The sequence below is a fragment of the Acanthochromis polyacanthus genome, chromosome 16 (assembly GCF_021347895.1).
Source record: "Acanthochromis polyacanthus isolate Apoly-LR-REF ecotype Palm Island chromosome 16, KAUST_Apoly_ChrSc, whole genome shotgun sequence".
Lineage (NCBI taxonomy): Eukaryota > Metazoa > Chordata > Actinopteri > Pomacentridae > Acanthochromis > Acanthochromis polyacanthus.
This window is the reverse complement of record NC_067128.1, coordinates 24,437,004-24,455,996: the sequence shown is the minus strand read 5'-3', so window position 1 is coordinate 24,455,996 and position 18,993 is coordinate 24,437,004. Positions and strand designations below refer to the sequence as shown.

The following is an 18,993-nucleotide window of genomic DNA, read 5'->3' as shown; positions in this document are numbered from 1 at the left end:
AAACTTGCTAATAGTGCCGTTTCCTGTAGATGTTTTAGAGTCAACACACAGAAAACTTAAAGTTTGGTGTTGACTTTTCAGTCAGTTTTGTAGCTCTCTTCCTTGACTCGTTTCTCTTTGTATCTAGTTGCCTGAACATCCCAAATCTGTGATGATGCAGATATAACACTTATCATTAGGCTATTATTGGCCTTTATTTGGTTTAGATGTGGTGTGTTCAAGGCTGAAATCTTGCAGTATAAGAGACTGGATCTGAATGTTAACATCTATCGCAGTTAAAACCAAAATAAGGCAGTAACAACTACACTGTTACACATACAAATACATCTGTCACTGAAACTCATCGTTCTTATTGATTTCTGTATAAAATACTGCATTTTTCTTACGTTTACTGAATATCTTGTTTATTCTACATATATATTCAAAGGGTGTGATTGTTTATCCATGTGTTACCAGCCCGAACCAACGTCCCCGGTGGTCTCACCGCATCAGTCACCCCCCGCCTCCCCTCACTCCTGGAGGAAACACAAGAGGCAACACAGTGGAGGAAATGCAGACAGACAACCAGTCGTGACTGCAACTGGAGCTGTGTGGACGCAGTTCAGAGAACCACAAACGGGTAACATCCACTGATCTGCTGCGCAGTTGTAGTTTCTTAATATTTTAATATTCAGTTCGAGCTGCAATAGTTATTCGATTGACAACAAATCAGTCAGAAATTAATTCATTGCTTTAAGAAAAATTGCCAAAATTCACTTTCTCCAATACCTCAGATTTCCATTGATAGTGAAAATATTCCCTAAATTTAATTTCCAGTGCAGAGTTTGTTTTGGTTTTTTTTTGTCCCCCTTCTGACAGTGAAAGTGATTACTCAAGCGTTGTCGATATGCCAGGGATTAAAGGTCTCCGTCACCACGATGGATTTCAGTCAAATGGAAAAATTGAGGGGGGAAAAAGTCATATTGAAGTAACTTCCCCACGTGTTTCGCGGAGTCCAGTCGGCACTGCAATCCTGTCCCGGGTCTGCAGCGCTCCGGTCTGCAGGTGTTTAACACAGGCACGCCATGCACAAGGGCCTGATACACACGTGGACAAAATTGTTGGTACCCCTCAGTTAAAGAAGGAAAAACCCACAATTCTCACTGAAATCACTTGAAACTCACAAAAATAACAATAAATAAAAATTTATTGAAAATTAAATAATCAAAAACAGCCATTACTTTTGAATTGTTGATTAACATAATTATTTTAAAAAAACAAACTAATGAAACAGGCCTGGACAAAAATGATGGTACCTCTATAAACGATTGAAAACTATTTGACCAGAGTGACATGATTAACTCAGGTGTGTCATTTAATTGACATCACAGGTGTTTCCAAACTCATAATCAGTCAGTCTGCCTATTTAAAGGGAGACAAGTAGTCACCCTGCTGTTTGGTGAAAAGGTGTGTACCACATTGAACATGGACAACAGAAAGTGAAGGAGAGAATTGTCCCAGGACATCCGAAAAAAAATTATAGACAAACATCTTAAAGGTAAAGGCTATAAGACCATCTCTAAACAGCTTGAAGTTCCTGTGACAACAGTGGCTCATATTATTCAGAAGTTCAAGACCCACGGGACAGTAGCCAACCTCCCTGGACGTGGCCGCAAGAGGAAAATTGATGACAAATTGAAGAGACTGATCGTTGGAATTGTATCCAAAGAGCCCAGAGCAACCTCCAAAGAAATTAAAGGTGAACTCCAAGGCCAAGGTACATCAGTGTCAGATCGCACCATTCGTCGTTGTTTGAGCCAAAGTGGACTTCATGGGAGACGACCAAGGAGGACACCACTGCTGAAAAAAACTCATAAAAAAGCGAGACTGGAATTTGCAAAAATGCATGTTGACAAGCCACAAAGCTTCTGGGAGAATGTCCTTTGGACAGATGAGACCAAACTGGAGCTTTTTGGTAAGGCACATCAACTCAATGTTCATAGACTCAAAAACCAAGCATACGAAGAAAAGAACACTGTCCCTACGGTGAAACATGGAGGAGGCTCAGTAATGCTTTGCTGCATCTGGCACAGGGTGTCTTGAAAGTGTGCAAGGTACGATGAAATCTGAAGACTATCAAGGCATTCTGGAGAGAAATGTGCTGCCTAGTGTCAGAAAGCTTGGTCTCAGTTGCAGGTTATGGGTCTTCCAACAGGACAACGATCCAAAACACACAGCCAAAAACACCCAAGAATGGCTGAGAGAAAAGCGTTGGACTATTCTAAAGTGGCCTTCTATGAGCCCAGATCTGAATCCCATTGAACATATGTGGAAGGAGCTGAAACATGCCATTTGGAGAAGACACCCATCAAACCTGAGACAACTGGAGCTGTTTGCTCATGAGGAGTGGGCCAAAATACCTGTTGACAGCTGCAGAACGCTCATTGACAAATACAGAAATTGTTTAATTGCAGTGATTGCCTCAAAAGGTTGTGCAACAAAATATTAAGTTATGGGTACCATCATTTTTGTCCAGCCCTATTTCATTAGTTTGTTTTTTTAAATAATTATGTTAATCAACAATTCAAAAGTGATGGCTGATTTTGATTATTTAATTTTCAATAAATTTTTATTTATTGTTACTTTTGTGAGTTTCAAGTGACTTCAGTGAGAATTGTGGGTTTTTCCTTCTTTAACTGAGGGGTACCAACAGTTTTGTCCACGTGTGTAGGTTTCACAGTGATGATAATAAGATGACTTCTTTATTTTTATGTCGGGAGGAGAGATTAGGGCTGGGCGATATGACGATAGATATCATCTGGACAATAGAAAATGTCTATCGTTTTATGTGAAGATCCTATCGTTTATATCGCAGTGTCGCAAAACACGCTTTACGGCAGTATTTTACGTCACCGACGTGCCTTACGGCAAGCCCAGGCACGCGGCCGCATGTCTATGCGCGGCCGCGGCAGTGTTGCCAACTTAGTGACTTTCTCGCTAAATCTAGCGACTTTCCAAAGCGTCCTAGCAACTTTTTTTTGACAAATCTAGCGACTTTTTGTACCGTTTTGGAGACTCTGACAGGAAAACTCGGATCATTCTGCAGTTACTGTCCTCAACAAGCAGCATGTGCTGCTGTGAGCTTGTCCCTCTCCCAAAGCACAGGCTGTCAGCCCAGTAACCCCGCAGCAGTCCCAGTGTCTGATTAGGGGAGACCCACATCACTCCGCGGCCAGACGACAGATGAATCGCGCATGCACAAAGTCACTACAGATCCCATCCAGACTTACGGAGCGGGATATAAATGAAAATGTTTTCTTCACTGTCATACTAAAATAAACCACAGCATTTAGCCTCTAGTTCAAAAACATATTTTAGGTGTTTTATACTCACTTTTTGGTGACTTCCACAATGTTATTCCTCTCCTACAACATTGATTACAATTACATGCAAACTGGGAAATATGCACATGAACAACCAGCTCAAACTGATGAGCTTGTACCTAAAAGAGGGGAAACTTCTGTCATATGGCGGTGGTTTGGATTTAAAAAGACCGACAAGGATCAGACTACCGTACTTTGTAAGGTATGCCGCTGCCCGGTCCCATTCATTCATTGAATTTTACCAAAAATATGCTATATCGTGATGTATATCGTATCGGGATATAAAATAAGCTATATCGGGATATAAAATTTTGTTCATATTGCCCAGCCCTAGGAGAGATTGATGACTATTTATCTTTGGAAGGAAACGCTGCTCATTATGTGCCTCAGAAACACATGGACAAGTCAAGCTTTACCGAAGTTCAGCCTCCAGACGCTAACTTTAGTTTAGTGCTAACAAGTAGCTTTCATTATGAAAGAACCACAGCGAAAAGGTAAGAAGACAGAACTGATCTACATGTACCTTCATGTTTGGGTTAATAGCTTATCTCCTCGTGTGTGTGTGTGTGTGTGTCCGTGTGTGTGTGTGTCCGTGCCCTTCCACGGTTGCGCGCCCGACTGCATAAGTGCTTTATTTTGACCCGTTTAGCATCTTATTTCTATCTGTGTGGTAGTGAAAACCAAAAAGTAAAAGATTAGTATGTTAATAAAAGCACATTTTCCCCAAAATTCATGTGCTGTTGGAGTTCTAGTTACATTTTAAGAGTTCCTAAATTGTTAAATAAAAGGTTTTTCACTCATTTTTTGCTGTACGGTTTTCTTCTAGTTATTATTTTCACTTATTATTATCACTTGCTTCAAAGATTTTCATACCCTTTAAAATTAACCAGAGAGCACCAAAATTGACCTGAAGCTTTAAAAATTTTATGGGGGAGGACCCCCAGACCCCCACCAATACCACTCATGACATTTTTTCTATCCATGTTACTAATCTTCTACACCTGTACACTCTTCCATTCAGTGTGTTTTTTTTAGTATTGCCAAATTTGATAATATAAACTTGTATGCTATAGTAGTATTGTATTGCATCATTTTTAATAGTGGCCAATGATTTTGACCAGAAGAAAATTTTCAGTCAGATGAAAAATTTTTGCTTTAATCCCTGCGATATGTGCTTCTGATGCCATTGTTGATCACTGTTTTTAGTAATCCTTGTGAATGCTGAGTGTCTGTTCTTCTGGAGAATCAGAAAATCTTCTTTGATGCTGACTTGGTTTTTCTTTCATAGACTTCACAATAGTCTTAGATGCTGTAGCCTACTCTGTCTCCATGGTTCCTCCCCTCTTCATTACTGGCAAAACAGTCATTGCTGGTGGACATAAAGCAGAATTTACCTTCATAGGAATTTAACTACAGAATCCATATTTAAATGTTAGCTATACTGTAGAATACTGAGAGATTTACCTGGCACTGACAGTATGTGCTGTGTGAACGTCTGTGGCTTGGATGTTCATTTGTATCTAAAAGTTCTTCAGCTTTAAAGTCAGTAGGAAGAGGCGACAAGCTAAAAAATAATGTCTTCTTATGTAGATGTAATTCTTTATAGGGGAATGTGTCCACAAATTATGAGGATTATATCAACAATCTATTTTGAAAACAGTGACAGATGTGGGACACAAATTGCTATTGATAAGTAATAGAGTCAGCATGTGAAACACATCAGTTGTGTTTGTGTTACTTACTGGTGTTTGGAGCTAATACATGTTGTTAATATAGTTTGCTGCAGTTAGCCATTAGAGGAACAAAGTAGACATCACATGACTTGTGCCCTGCTTTTGTTAGCACATAAAGTTGGTTTAGATATGCAACCAAAAAAAAATGATAGTTTGAAACAGTACTTCCTGCACAATGTATGAAATGTAATGTTTTAAGGTAAACTTACTTGACCTCGCCTTCCAGGTCCAGTGACTGGTGATGGCATGTGGTCATCCCACTCACCTCCACCTCCAGGTCAGGAAAGTTGGGTCAGTTTTACAGCAGACACACCACCATCCAGCACTCTCCCAGCAATGCATCCCTCATCAGTCCAGGTAGGGTATTGTTACACTTCTGTCTTCAAAAAGTTCCCTTTTCTTCAACTAACTTCCTGGGACAGCAATATAGCTTTACTGTGCAATCAAACCCCCTGTTTTTTTTTTACTGTTATGTCAACAGAGTTGGATGGATTTGTAACTTAAATTAAAGCTCAGTCATTATCACTATGAATGTGTTTTAATACTTAGAATTATTTTACTTTTTTTTTTTTAAATCAAAAGCAAACCTGTATTCGTCCTTCCTCAGCTCAGCTGGTTGTACAGCTAAGTTCTACCACTATCAGACAGAGAGTGAAAAAGAAAATGTGACATAGTAAGAGTGTGCGTGTGTCAAGTGACAACGCACACACACATACTTGGTGACAATGGTGGAGAGAAGTAAATGTTCAAAAGTGTTGGTACACTTCATTAGAGTCAGTGCTGACAATGCACATTATCACAATTACCTGCATTTAAGAGACAGTCCCTCCAGGAATTCGCGATGTTGCGATCACGCGAATTCACGCGAAGTCAACCAATCTCCACAAATTTTGCGCGGCCTTGCAATTTTGTCCAATCACCACAACTTTCCCGCAATTTTGGCCCGCCTCCCGTGAGTTCCACCAATCATAGCAGCTCACAGCACAAACGTAATGCATGTACGTCACCGAATTCACTTCCTTGTTTATGGTTTGAAGATGCATACATGTGCGATACTAATGTCTCTCATTTACCAACAAAAATTACTGCTGAAGACCATGATAAACAATTAATTCACTGATGTTCCTTTCCAAAGCGGAGCTAAACTGTTTTACACTCGTGCAATACTGTGGTGGAATACAAAAAAAGAAAAAAATCTTCAATTGATACACACTTTTTTTTTAAAAACATGAAACATATTAGAACGGCTGAAATGAGCGGACAACAGACCACATAAATCACCATGATGGAAACTGTTGCATCCAGATCCGTTAGAGCACTGAAAGAATGAGGTAAATGAGATTAATTATTCCACCAAAGAACACGGCGGAGTTATGCGAGGATCAACGTGTGTGAATCCTTCCTCTGCTACATCACTCAAAAACTGACTCAGGGATTTGAATGAAATTTTCAGGGTCGGTCAGAAATGACACAAGGAAAAAATGATTAGACTTTGGCAGTGACACAGCTTAAAGTTTGGATCCACGAATTTGTTCAGGATTCATAGCGGCACGGCGTCTGATAGTGGCACGGTAACCATGGCAAGAAATGAACGCTACCTCAGCGGCCTGCTAACGATCAAATGATTGTGATCCTACAACAAATCTACCTCTGTGGACGTATCGGAAATGACACAAGGAACAACTGATTAAATTGTGGGGGTGTTTCTGAGTCCCATCAGTTCCCGTCGCCCGCTACATATTTAGGTCACATCATGTTAAACCAGTATCTGGCTGCTGCTAATGTCCCACCATAGTCTGGAAATGGGTTGGAACGTTAAATAATTATTTTAGGAATAAATATTGTCAATTACAGTGTTGAAACATGTTCTACAAGCTGGAAAAATGCAGCTTTTTAGCAATTGTGACTGTCTCCTGCAATTTCATCACAACAAATAAGCTTAAAACATCACAACTTTTATCGCAATTTTTTAGAAAAGCTGCCGCGAATTCAGGCATTTTCGGCTGCAACAATCACGAAAAACGCCCGCGAAATCCTGGAGGGACTGAAGAGAGAAAGTTCAGCACATGCAGGCAGACATCTACATTTTGATTGCCTGGCTTGTATTGCATTTCACATTTCAAGGCTCCAGACTAACTTTTGTTTCGAGGAGCATGGTGGTTCCTAACTTAAAATTTTAGGAGCGCAAGCCGAAAATTTAGGGGCACACACCGAAATCGACTCGCAAAGTAAATAGTCGCATTTCCTCTCATTTTCACTGTATTACTGATAAATACTTGAACAATAAATGCAGAAATTTTAATGTTTTCAATTCACATTTTATTGTGCAGCAGTTGACACAACATAATAAACAGCTTACACACCGGATCGCAGCTGGAAACACCGGATGTTGCATGCTGGTCCGGTTGCAGTGTGTTTCTAGCTGTGATCCAGTGTGTGTACCCGGAGCGGGCCGCAGCATTTGCACTTCATTTGCATAAAGTAGACTGAATAGAAATAGAACTTCTACTTTATGCAAATTCGATGCAGCGTGCTGAGACTCCACGCATCGTGAAACTGTCTTCAAACATCTAAACTAGTCGTCGGTGAACTAAAACGAGAAAAGACTCAGCTGCTGTACAGCTTATTTCTTGCCTCAAATGCTTTCAGAAATACTTTTCGCTGAAGTGTTTTCGAAATAAAAGGGAAAGTTTGTGGCCGAGCCGCTGTGTTTATCCGGCTCATCTGCCGGACTGTCTAGGTGAAAGCGCTGTCACGTGAACCACGTAGTGACCCGCTGTTGCTCGAGCGCTGTCATGTGACAATGTTGTGGCCCACTAGTGACTGCCCGCCATCCATGCGATTTTCAGATGCGGTGTGTTGGTGTGCGGGAAATTTGCACGTACAGTCCTCTTTGTCATTGTTTACAAGAGTTATGTGAAACCTGTAGATTCGCGCGATAACCCGAAGACCCGCCTCCTTTCACACATAAGCCAATCACAGTGGTTATCCCCCAGCCATAAAATGGGTTTGGAGGAATAACATAGATGCTAATCTGGATATACACTGCTCAAAAAAATTAAAGGAACAGTTTTTAGTCTTAAGTATTGCATCAAATCAGTGAAACATGTGGGATACTGATCTGGTCAAGTAAGTAACTGAGGGGCTTTTTAGTCAGTTTCAGCTGCTTTCATGTTCATAAAATTAACAACAGATGCACTAGAGGGGTAACAATGAGACAACCCCCGAAACAGGAATGAGTTTACAGGTGAAGGCCACTGACATTTTTTTCCTTCCTAATATTGTCTGACTGTTTTTCACTAGTTTTGCATTTGGCGAGGGTAAGTGTCACTTCTGGTAGCATGAGGCGATACCTGGACCCTACAGAGGTTCCACAGACAGTCCAACTCCTCCAGGATGGCACATCAATGCGTGCCATTGCCAGAAGGTTTGCTGTGTCTCCCAGCACATTCTCAAGTGCATGGAGGAGATTCCAGGAGACAGGCAGTTAGTCTGGGAGAGCTTGACAGGGCTGTCGAAGGTCCTCAGCCCATCAGCAGGACAGGTATCTGCTTCTTTGTGCAAGGAGGAACAGGATGAGCACTGCAATAGCTCTACAAAATGACCTCCAAGAGACCACTGGTGTGAATGTCTCTGATCAAACAATCAGAAAGAGATTTAATGAGAATGGTCTGAGGGCCCAGCATCCTCTAGTGCCCGCTGTGTTCACTGACTGGCACCGTGGAGCTCGGCTGGCAACACAGGAATTTGCAAGTCCACCACTGGTGCCCTGTGCTTTTCACAGATGAGAGTGGGTTCACCCTGAGCGCATGTGACAGGCATGAAAGGGTCTGGAGAAGCCGTGGAGAACATTATGCTGCCTGTAACATTGTTCAGCATGACCGGTTTGGTGGTGGGTCAGTGATGGTGTGGGGAGGCATATCCATGGCGGGACGCACAGACCTCTACAGGCTGGACAATGGCATTCTGACTGCCATTAGGTATCAGGATGAAATCCTTTGACCCATTGACAGACCCTACATTGGTGCAGTGGTCCTGGATTCCTTCTGGTGCACGACAATGCCCAGTCTTATGTGGTAAGAGAACTCATGCAGTTCCTGGAGGATGAAGGAACTGATACCATTAGCTGGCCCCCATGCTCACCTGACCTGAATCCAATAGAACACCTTTGGAACATTATACTTTGTTCCATCCGATACCATCAGGTTGCTCCTCAGACTGTCCAGGAGCTCAGCGATGCCCTGGTCCAGTTCTGGGAGGAGATACCCCAGGACACAATCTGTCGTCTCATTCAGAGCTTGTCCCGGCATCGTCAGTCATGCATACAAGCACATGGAGGCCATACAAACTACTGAATACCATTTTGAGTTGCTGCCAAGGAATTTCAGCAAGATCGACTAGCCTGCCACATCAGTTTTTCACTTCGATTTTGGGGTGTCTTGAATTTAGCCCTCCTGGGGGGTTGATAATTTTCATTCCCATCAAACAATGTGGCACTTTCCATTTCTAACACATTATTCTGTCCATATCACTGCTAATATCCAGTTTGTTTTTCCCCGTATTGAAATATCATGTATTTTCAAAGTGTTCCTTTAATTTTTTTGAGCAGTGTATATGAGTTAGGCTTTTTAACTACTATTGGTAGTATTGGTGGTATTAGTAGTAATGCCACTACTACTAGTAGTAGTGGCAATACACCAACTACAGCTGCTGATGCTGTCGCAGCTACTACAACTTGTAATACTAGTACAAATGCTGATACTACTTCTACTACTCTAACGGCTATTTGTACTACTACTGCTACTTGAACTTTTGGTATTACTATTACTGCTGCGCGTACTTTTAGTATTACTACTACTGGTGCTTGTACAACTATACTACAGCTACTAATAATCGTCTGGTATTTGGTTGTCCAGCTGTTAGCTTGCGTTAGTGTTTTGCTAGCGGCTAACTAGTTAGCTCTCATAGACTCTCAGCAAAATTTAACAATGAAAAAAGAGCCAAAAACTATTCTTACCAATGGAAAGTTATTCCAACTTTCCTTGTCTCCATTGTTTGATGTAGTGTGCAATTAAATGTAGCGCAATGAGCCGGCATTGTTCTTGTTTTAGTTTTCGCCCCGTACACACCAATGGAAAATACCGGTTCTGAAATTTTGCCCCCACTAGCTTAGTGTCTCCGTAGGCACGCCGCTCTGAGGGGCGTGTCGTATCTACTCTTCATATCTATGCACACACCCACACACATTGGCCCACCTTCTTCTTCTTTGGTGTTCGTCTCCTTTCTTCTTCTTTTGGAGTTAATGCCATTTGACAGATCAGCTTATTTGCCTATTACTGTCTACTGGGCTGAAGTGTGGAGCAGAAGTTTGTCAGCAACAAAAAATATTCAATAATAATAAATAAAAATCGATAAAATTTACTGGTCGCACTTGTGCGAGTAGATGAAAAATTTTCTTGCATTGTCTCAAATTTTAGTGCGACCATTTAGTCGCAGTCTTGAGCCCTGCATTTACCCAAATAACATCTTTGCAATACCTATCCCTAACCAGGATGTAAACTAGAGTGGGTGACACAATTCTACAGGCACTAAATATAGATTGAGTTATGAGAATGACTGCACACATTATCGTAAAACAACGGCAGTCATGTCTCAAACATCACACAGCATTTTATATCAGTGCTTTATCTGCCAGCACAGCTGGACTGAAACTCGAGCAGTTTGTGTGACATTGCTCAGGCAAAGGTCGTAATACTCAGTGCCCAAGTTTAGGTAGGCATTGTTCCCATTTTCAGTTGCTCTGTGAGGTGAATGTGACGCAGAACGACGGCTTCGCTCTAACAGTCCTGATCTTTCCTGCTGGAAAGGGATTGCCGAGACACGAAGGACTTGCAAACATCTTTGCACGAGAGTGAAGTAAACGATTTGGCCTTGTCAACTTGGCTAGCGTTAGCCGTCGTTGGCCCCAGCTAGCACTAGCCGTGGAGCTTACTTTTCGCTAGCAGAAGCAAAACAAGTTTCCTACTTACAACGGAGCATGCCACCACTCACCTCTCCACCTGGCCCCTGCGATGGCTGTTTTTGGCTCAGTCAAAAAGGCGCCGAACTGGAAACCAGGGTCTCCCTTCTCCATCGGATCGGAGAAGATGAGCGCCTCATTGACTCCATGCTAGCGCAGGGATCCAGCGCTGCTGGAGCTGCCGGAGGACCCCTGGACGACACTGTGCCGTGGACCGGCTTGTCGGTGCCCACTGGTCCTTTGATTGGGACCAGTGGGCACCGCTAGGAGCCAAGCCCAAGTCTCTGCGGTGCTCTACTCCGGGGCAGCCGGCCCCATGGCGCCCAGTTCACCGCCGCGGCGGATCACTGAGGCTCTCACCACTCTGTCCTCCTCCACCAGCCCAGGATATCTGCCTGTCAAACAGGTTTGCTGTCCTGGATGAAGAGGAATTCCCACCATTGTCTCGTGACTCGCTGCGCCCGCCCGGGCGAAGACGGTCTGCTCCCCCCTTGGCGCTGCACCGGAGCACAGTTTCGGCAGCGGCTCACTCTACTCTCCGAAAACCGGCAGCTTTTGTGTTCACCCCGCGGCCAAACCCGACTGCGTCTGGTCCATCCTGCCTTCGGGTTCCAAGGAGCAGGAGCCCAGGAGAAACTTTACCAGACCTTGGGACGGCCACTCAGCCCGCTCCGGTAAAGGCCACCGCCGAAAGGCCACCGGATGCCATCAGGAGTCCACATCGTCGGGTGATCATCTGAGACTTCACCGTCGGACATGTGAGGTCTCGCCTCTCCACCACGCTGTGCTACCCCGCTGCCACAGTGAATGACATCGGCACCAAGGTCCGCGAAGTACTGGAGGCATACCCCTCTGTCAAAGCGGTGGTCGTTCACGTGGGCGCAAACGATACAAAGAAGCGACAATCAGAAATCCTTAAGAATGATTTCACCCGGCTCTTTTGGGACCTAAAACAATTTGATGTACTCACTTTCATCTCTGGTCCTGTGCCGGCTGTCGGCCGCGGAATCGGCCGCTTCTCCAGGCTCCTGAGCCTCCACACCTGGCTCTCCACCGCCTGTCGCCAGCACGGTGTGTTTTTCATTGACAATTTTAATCTTTTATGGGAGCGCAGGGACGCTTTGACAGGATGGCCTCCACTTGAATTCCCGTGGCGCCTGGCTGCTCTCCTCCAACATTCACTTCTCCCTCAATAACCACATGGTCAATCACCATCCACCTGTTCAGCTCGGATCATTATCACTCACGTCACTACCACCTTCTTCTTCACGTTCCTGACTCCACACGACCCAGGTACTGTCACCACCACTCACAACACAACTGGCTCCACCTGCAGTCTCGCCGGTGACATTCTCTACTCATCAATTCCCATCATCATCACAAACAGAAAAAGTATCAGACCCAGTTGTCGCAGTATCAGAACTATAAACAAGGACAATCTCGCCTTCCCACCACCCATCACAGATCAAAAAAAGCGAAATAACTTAGTTCCTGTCACACCTGCTTCAACCTCCTCACACTGTAATGAAGAGCGCACGTTCACCACGAACATCCAGCTGGCCGTGCTGAACGTGTGCTCTCTTTTAAATGAAACTTTTATCATAAATGACCTGATTTTAGATAACAAGTTAGACAGCATCTTCTTAACAGAGACATGGCTTGGCACTGACGCACCAGTTGTTCTCACCGAGGCTTGCCCACCAAATTTTAATTTTTTATTTTCGACCAGGGGTGGTAAAAGAGGGGGTGGAAATGCCTCTATCACGAGAAACACACTGAACTCAAATGAAGTCTCCTTTAACAGTTACATATCGTTTGAGCATCATGCCTTTGTTCTTAGCAGTCCTCCTATTCTTTGCATCACGGTTTACAGACCACCCCACCATCATTTTACCTCTTTTATCAGTGAATTTTCTGAACTATTGTTAATCATACACACCAACTGTAACAGAATTCTAATATCTGGTGATTTTAATCTACATGTTGATAATAGCTCTGACTCAATGTCCAGTGAATTTTTAAATCTTTTAAGTTGCATGGATTTTAAACAGCACGTCACACAGCCGACTCACAATAGACAACCCGGTTTCACAAGGATTCGTGAAACTGTCACGTAAATTAATCTATGGTTACGTGCGCACCAACACGATTTCTCATATTTTACGTGTTGCTCACAACATTAGTCAGTATTTGTTTATATATGTATATATAGCGTAATCATATATTGTCTCTTCAAATTATTAAAATAATAGACTTTACTGCCATTATCTGCTTCTCTAACATATATTAGTGTGTGTTTACAGTGTTTGCAAAATACCTGTCTACAGTCGAGCTTAATTTCAGAATATTCTATTACCTATCATTATTATTATTATTATCTTTTATTTCCGCTATGAATATTACTATGTTCAGCACCCCATTGATTTACACCTGCATTTTGTGCTTCATGGCGCTAGGTGTGCTGTTTGCATGTTGGACATTGTTTTACACAGACACCACCGAAGAAGAAAGGTGCCGAAGTGCTGCACGTTTTGTTTTGTTTTTTTTAAATTGAAGCAGGAGTCTGTCCGCATGAATGTCCAATGGGTTAGGAGTTGTCCATGAGTTTGATATCTTCAATCATGTTAAAAAGTTTTACAGCAGTCCGTTTAGAAATCTGCATTTGTGTATGAAAAACTTCCAAAATATTATAATAAAGCAGACCTGAATCGAACCCACGTCCGAGACCAGCTCTTGTACATGAGTCACCTGCTTAACGTGCTGAGCTATACAGGCATCGAATACCCACTCATCAAAATTATTTAATAAATACCAGCGCACCGGCCCGTCGGTCAAACGGCCGAATAATGTTTACACAAATTTTGGCCCGAAGCCACATCTAATTGCCGGCCCCTGCGAATGCAAAATATAGCGTTGGATTCGCAATGCTTTTACATTAAAAATATAATATACCGATTCAAAATGCCCTACGTAACTCGCTTAAATCTGACCGAGGAGAAACATGACACACAAGGAATATTTGATTAATTAAACGTTCTATTCAGGTGTGATTAAGATTCAGATATGAAAACAAAATCAAACCCGTTTGCAAACAAACAAACACTAACGTTTTTTAATCTCAAATACCCAAATCCTGCAGCAAAAATAAAGGCATCACATTATATATATGGGACGATGTAATGCAAAATATAGCTTTGGATTCGCAACGCTTTTACATTAAAAATATTCGTTTGAAATACGTTCTGAGTGGCATGAAAAGTCCTCCGCTTGAAATACACTGGTTTGAATTTCGTTGTGAGCAACACGTAAAATATGAGAAATCGTGTTGGTGCGCACGTAACCATAGATTAATTTACGTGACAGTTTCACGAATCCTTGTGAGACCGGGTTGCAATAGAGGACACACCCTGGACCAGGTCATAACCTATGGCCTGTCCACTGGTGTGTCCTCTGTCGTGGACCTGGCTGTGTCTGACCACTACTGTGTGTATTTTAACATCACCAGTTTTAACCACCAGGTGGCCCCGGTGGGAACGGTGAGGAAACGCTACATTACTTCTGAAGTGGCTGCAAATTTTATGGAGACTTTAAAGAGCACTCCTGCCGAAATTTTACCTGCGTCTTGTGATTTTATTGTTGACAATTTTAACAGCAAACTGAAAACAACACTGGACTCAGTTGCTCCACTTTTAACCAAAACCATAAAAACAAAACCTACACCACCGTGGAGAAATAATGACGAAATCAAAAAACTCAAAAGAAATTGCAGGAGTGCAGAGAGGAGGTGGAGAAAAAACAAACTGATGCTTCACTATGAAATATTACGTGAACAACTGAAAATCTATAATAATACAGTCAAATTGGCACGAATCTCTCATTTCTCAAAACTCAACACAGACCATAAAGATAACACCAAATTCCTGTTCTCCACCATCGATCTTTTAACAAATAGTAATTTTAAAAAATCTTACAAACCCCCATCAGATGCCCTCTGTGAGGACTTTGCAGACCACTTCAGAAGTAAAATTGATAATATCAGATCCAGTCTTTTACCCCAACAGAATTCATTTTTTAACATGCCTGTACCACCACTTTTACCTGAGGAAACACTGGAGAGTTTTGCCCTGGTGGACGCTAGGACACTTGGTCAAGTTTTCTCCCAAGTACACCCAGCAACCTGCCTTTTAGACCCAATTCCCACATCACTTTTAAAAACATTTTATGGCTTCTTTGAGGAACAGATTTTAAATATTGTAAATTACTCTCTTCAGACGGGTGTCTTCCCCGCCGCCTTTAAAACATCAGTGGTGAAGCCCCTTCTGAAGAAGAGTAACTTAGACCCCAACATTTTTAATAACTACAGACCTGTGTCCAACTTACCATTTTTAAGTAAAATATTAGAAAAGCTGGTTTTTAATCAAGTAAATGATTTTTTTAAATGGTATCAATATTTTAGAGAAATACCAATCTGGTTTTAGGATGAACCACAGTACAGAGACAGCCCTTTTAAAGATTTTAAATGACATTGGGTATAACACAGATTCACAACAACTTACAGTCTTGGTACTACTGGATCTAAGTGCTGCTTTTGATACAGTAGATCACCACATTTTATTAAACAGACTGAGAAACCTTGTCGGCCTCTCTGGTACTGTTTTTAACTGGTTCAGTTCCTATCTCACAGATCGATATTTCCGTGGACACATGTTCCTCCAGAACACATAAAATAAATTGTGGGGTGCCCCAAGGGTCAATTTTAGGTCCAATTCTTCAGCTTCCACAGTTACGCAGATGATACACAGCTGTACATCGCCGTGTCTCCTGAAGACACAGGGCCAATTGATGCTCTTTTTAACTGTATTTTAGATATTAATTCATGGATGGCAGAGAATTTCCTACAGCTCAATCAGGACAAAACGGAGGTCTTAGTCATTGGTCCTGAAGGCAAGAGAGAGAAACTTTTACCAAAACTACAAGATTTTAAACCAACACAATGCGTAAAGAACCTGGGCGTCATTTTTGACTCTGAGCTGAATTTTATTCCACATATTAAAAATGTAACAAAAATAGGTTTTTATCATCTTAAGAATACAGCCAGAGTCCGCCCATGTCTCTCTCAAGCTAACACGGAGGTGCTGATGCATGCTTTTATCTCCTGTCGTTTAGACTATTGTAATGCCCTGCTCTCTGGTCTCCCCAAAAAGACCATCTCTAATCTGCAGTTATTACAGAACTCAGCCGCACGTGTGCTGACGAAGACCAGAGGGCGGGCTCACATTACACCGATTTTAAAATCGCTGCATTGGCTCCCCGTGTGCTTCAGGATCGATTTTAAGGTTCTTTTATTAGTTTTTAAATGTCTTAATGGTCTTGGGCCCTCTTATTTATCTGACCTGCTTTTATCATATCAACCCTCGCGGGTCCTGAGGTCCTCCGGCACTGGACTTTTAATTATTCCTAGAGTTAATACAAAAACCCACGGGGAGGCTGCTTTTAGCCATTATGGCCCTCGACTATGGAATAGCCTGCCGGACAGCATCAGGACTGCAGAGACTGTTGATGTTTTTAAAAGGAGGCTCAAGACTCACCTTTTTGGTTTGGCTTTTAACTAATTTCTTTTAAACTTTTAATTCTTCTATTATGTTATTTTTACTTCTTATATTCTTATAGCCCTTCTGCACTTCTGCATTTTATCAGTATTATATCTTAAAACCTTATTATTATTATTATTTATTATTTACTATTTATTTATTATTTATTTATGTCTATTTTATCTCTACATTTTTAACTTTCTTAAAGCTTTTAATTTTTATGCATTATACCTGCTTTTTTTTTTCTTTTTCCGTTAGTCTTTTAGTTTTTAGCTTCAGTGTTTCCTCATGGGAGGCCTCCACACTGGGATGTATGCCTGGTCTGCCCGCGGGGGGGCGTTGCCCTGGAGGCCTCCTGGGCCCGAGGGGCTGGGGCGGCTCTGCATTTAGTGCGGGGTCTGCCCCTGCCCCTCAGCGTCTGGGTGGTCTCTGTGGCGGCGCTCTCTGTGGGCTGTGGCGCATCTAGGTGTGGAGGGCTCCCATAGGTGTTTCCTCACATGGTTCCTCAGTGCCCTGCCATGTCTCAGCACCGTGTTGTGTGTATGTGTGTGTGTGTTTTGTGAGTGTGTGTGTGAGCGCATGTGTATATATATTGTATATTGTATGTATATATGTGTGTATATATATATATATATATATATATATATATATATACATATATTGTTGGTTATACTGTTTTTTTTCGCTCTGTTGTTTTATTCTTTTATTTTGTGAAGCACTTTGTGTTGCATTTTAAATGGATGAAAAGTGCTATATAAATAAAGTTTGATTTGATTAGTTTCTAGTATCGTTATTCTGACCTAAACATGCTGCCATCAATTTTGTGTTTTGTACTATTGCAATTTAGATTGTAATTTCCCTGAATTATGTGTTTGTTTTTCCTTGAATTATGTTTGTATAATAAAAGTTTCACAGACCACTTTTACTAACCCAGTTTTGCTTAGCTAACCTAGTCAATTATACATTTCTTTGAATGCATCTTGATTTTTCTGTCAATGTACTATATGTTTTCCTGTAGGAAAGCACAACGATACGAACAGTAGCCTCAGCTGCAACAACCAATGAGATCCAGCGACAGTCCAGTACCTACGATGATCCATGGAAGATAACGGATGAGCAGCGACAGTATTACATTAACCAGTTCAAAACTATTCAGCCTGACCTCACTGGTTTCATACCAGGTAGGTAAATACAGACATAACCAGAGAAAGCTAGCTAATGAGAATGAACAAAGGTTGTCTTAACAATCCTTACTCCATTCCTGTATGTCTCAGGTTCAGCAGCAAAAGAATTCTTCACCAAATCAAAACTACCAATTTTAGAGTTGTCACATATTTGGTAAGTCCTCACTGTTTTGTCAGTTATAGTCTCTGCTGTGTTAGTTTGTCAGAGATTTAAGTGTACAGTGTAAATGTACTTGACAGTTAGGGAAACGTGGCATATTTTAATATGTATGTTAGGGCATAATGAAAGTGTTTACAAAATTTCCTAATTTGATCGTTTGTATAGCACTAGTAAAGGCTGTAGCGCAACAGTCTTCGTTCATTTGTTTGTAGTGGAGTACAGTGCGTGGCAGTGAAAGCTAAAGTTAGCTGCGAAGCTGGAGGAGTTTCTTTACGTTGAAGGTGGATTGTCAAAGTGTCGCGAAATTGATCAGTTAGTCTGTACAACCTACTGTTTAACAGCTACTGATATGTGATATGACATAGAGAAGAATCATCATTTTGTTACAGTAGATTTTAGAAATCACTTATCTAATTAGTACAAAGTTTTGTCTCATTGCATATTTGTTAAGTCAAAGTATAGCAATTTGCCAGTATTTAAAAGAGAAGTAACATGTTCCTGGAAAATTGCACATTTAATTACTGCAAATCCGACCTGTCCTGGGTGTCCCCTGCCTTCGCCCGAGTCAGCTGGGTTAGGCTCCAGCACCCCCCGCGACCCTGGTGAGGATAAAGCGGTGTATAGAGGATGGATGGATGGATTACTGCAAATCAAAACCAGTTGATGGACCCTTTTTACAATTCTTACAGAATTATTTTTGTAGAAGCCAGCAATTGCACTTGTCACCACCCGTTGTGAGTTGGACACACTACTACAAGTATCACTAATTGTGAGAACTAAGGCCTGGGTAGAATGGAGTATGTTTGTATAAATGCTCTATGTGCATATACTTCCTGCCCATATGTAGACAAAATTAAAATTAAAGGCATCCATACATTAGTTACACCTGCTTTACCCTGTTGAGTTTTGCAGATAGGTAGAGCCTACCCTAGCTGACACTGGGA

At 41.9% G+C, this 18,993-nt stretch overlaps 1 protein-coding gene across 2 annotated transcripts in view; it reads left to right on the top strand.

The window, feature by feature from the left end:
• The window catches only part of reps1 (RALBP1 associated Eps domain containing 1), a 40,148-nt gene that overhangs the window by 8,967 nt on the left and 12,188 nt on the right, over nt 1-18,993 (top strand). For both annotated transcript variants that reach the window (XM_051960907.1, XM_022212388.2), the window contains exons 4-7: nt 457-619; nt 5,322-5,452; nt 17,724-17,886; nt 17,980-18,043. In XM_051960907.1, the coding sequence (XP_051816867.1) occupies nt 457-619; nt 5,322-5,452; nt 17,724-17,886; nt 17,980-18,043 (521 nt within the window). The remainder of the gene's footprint in view (nt 1-456; nt 620-5,321; nt 5,453-17,723; nt 17,887-17,979; nt 18,044-18,993) is intronic.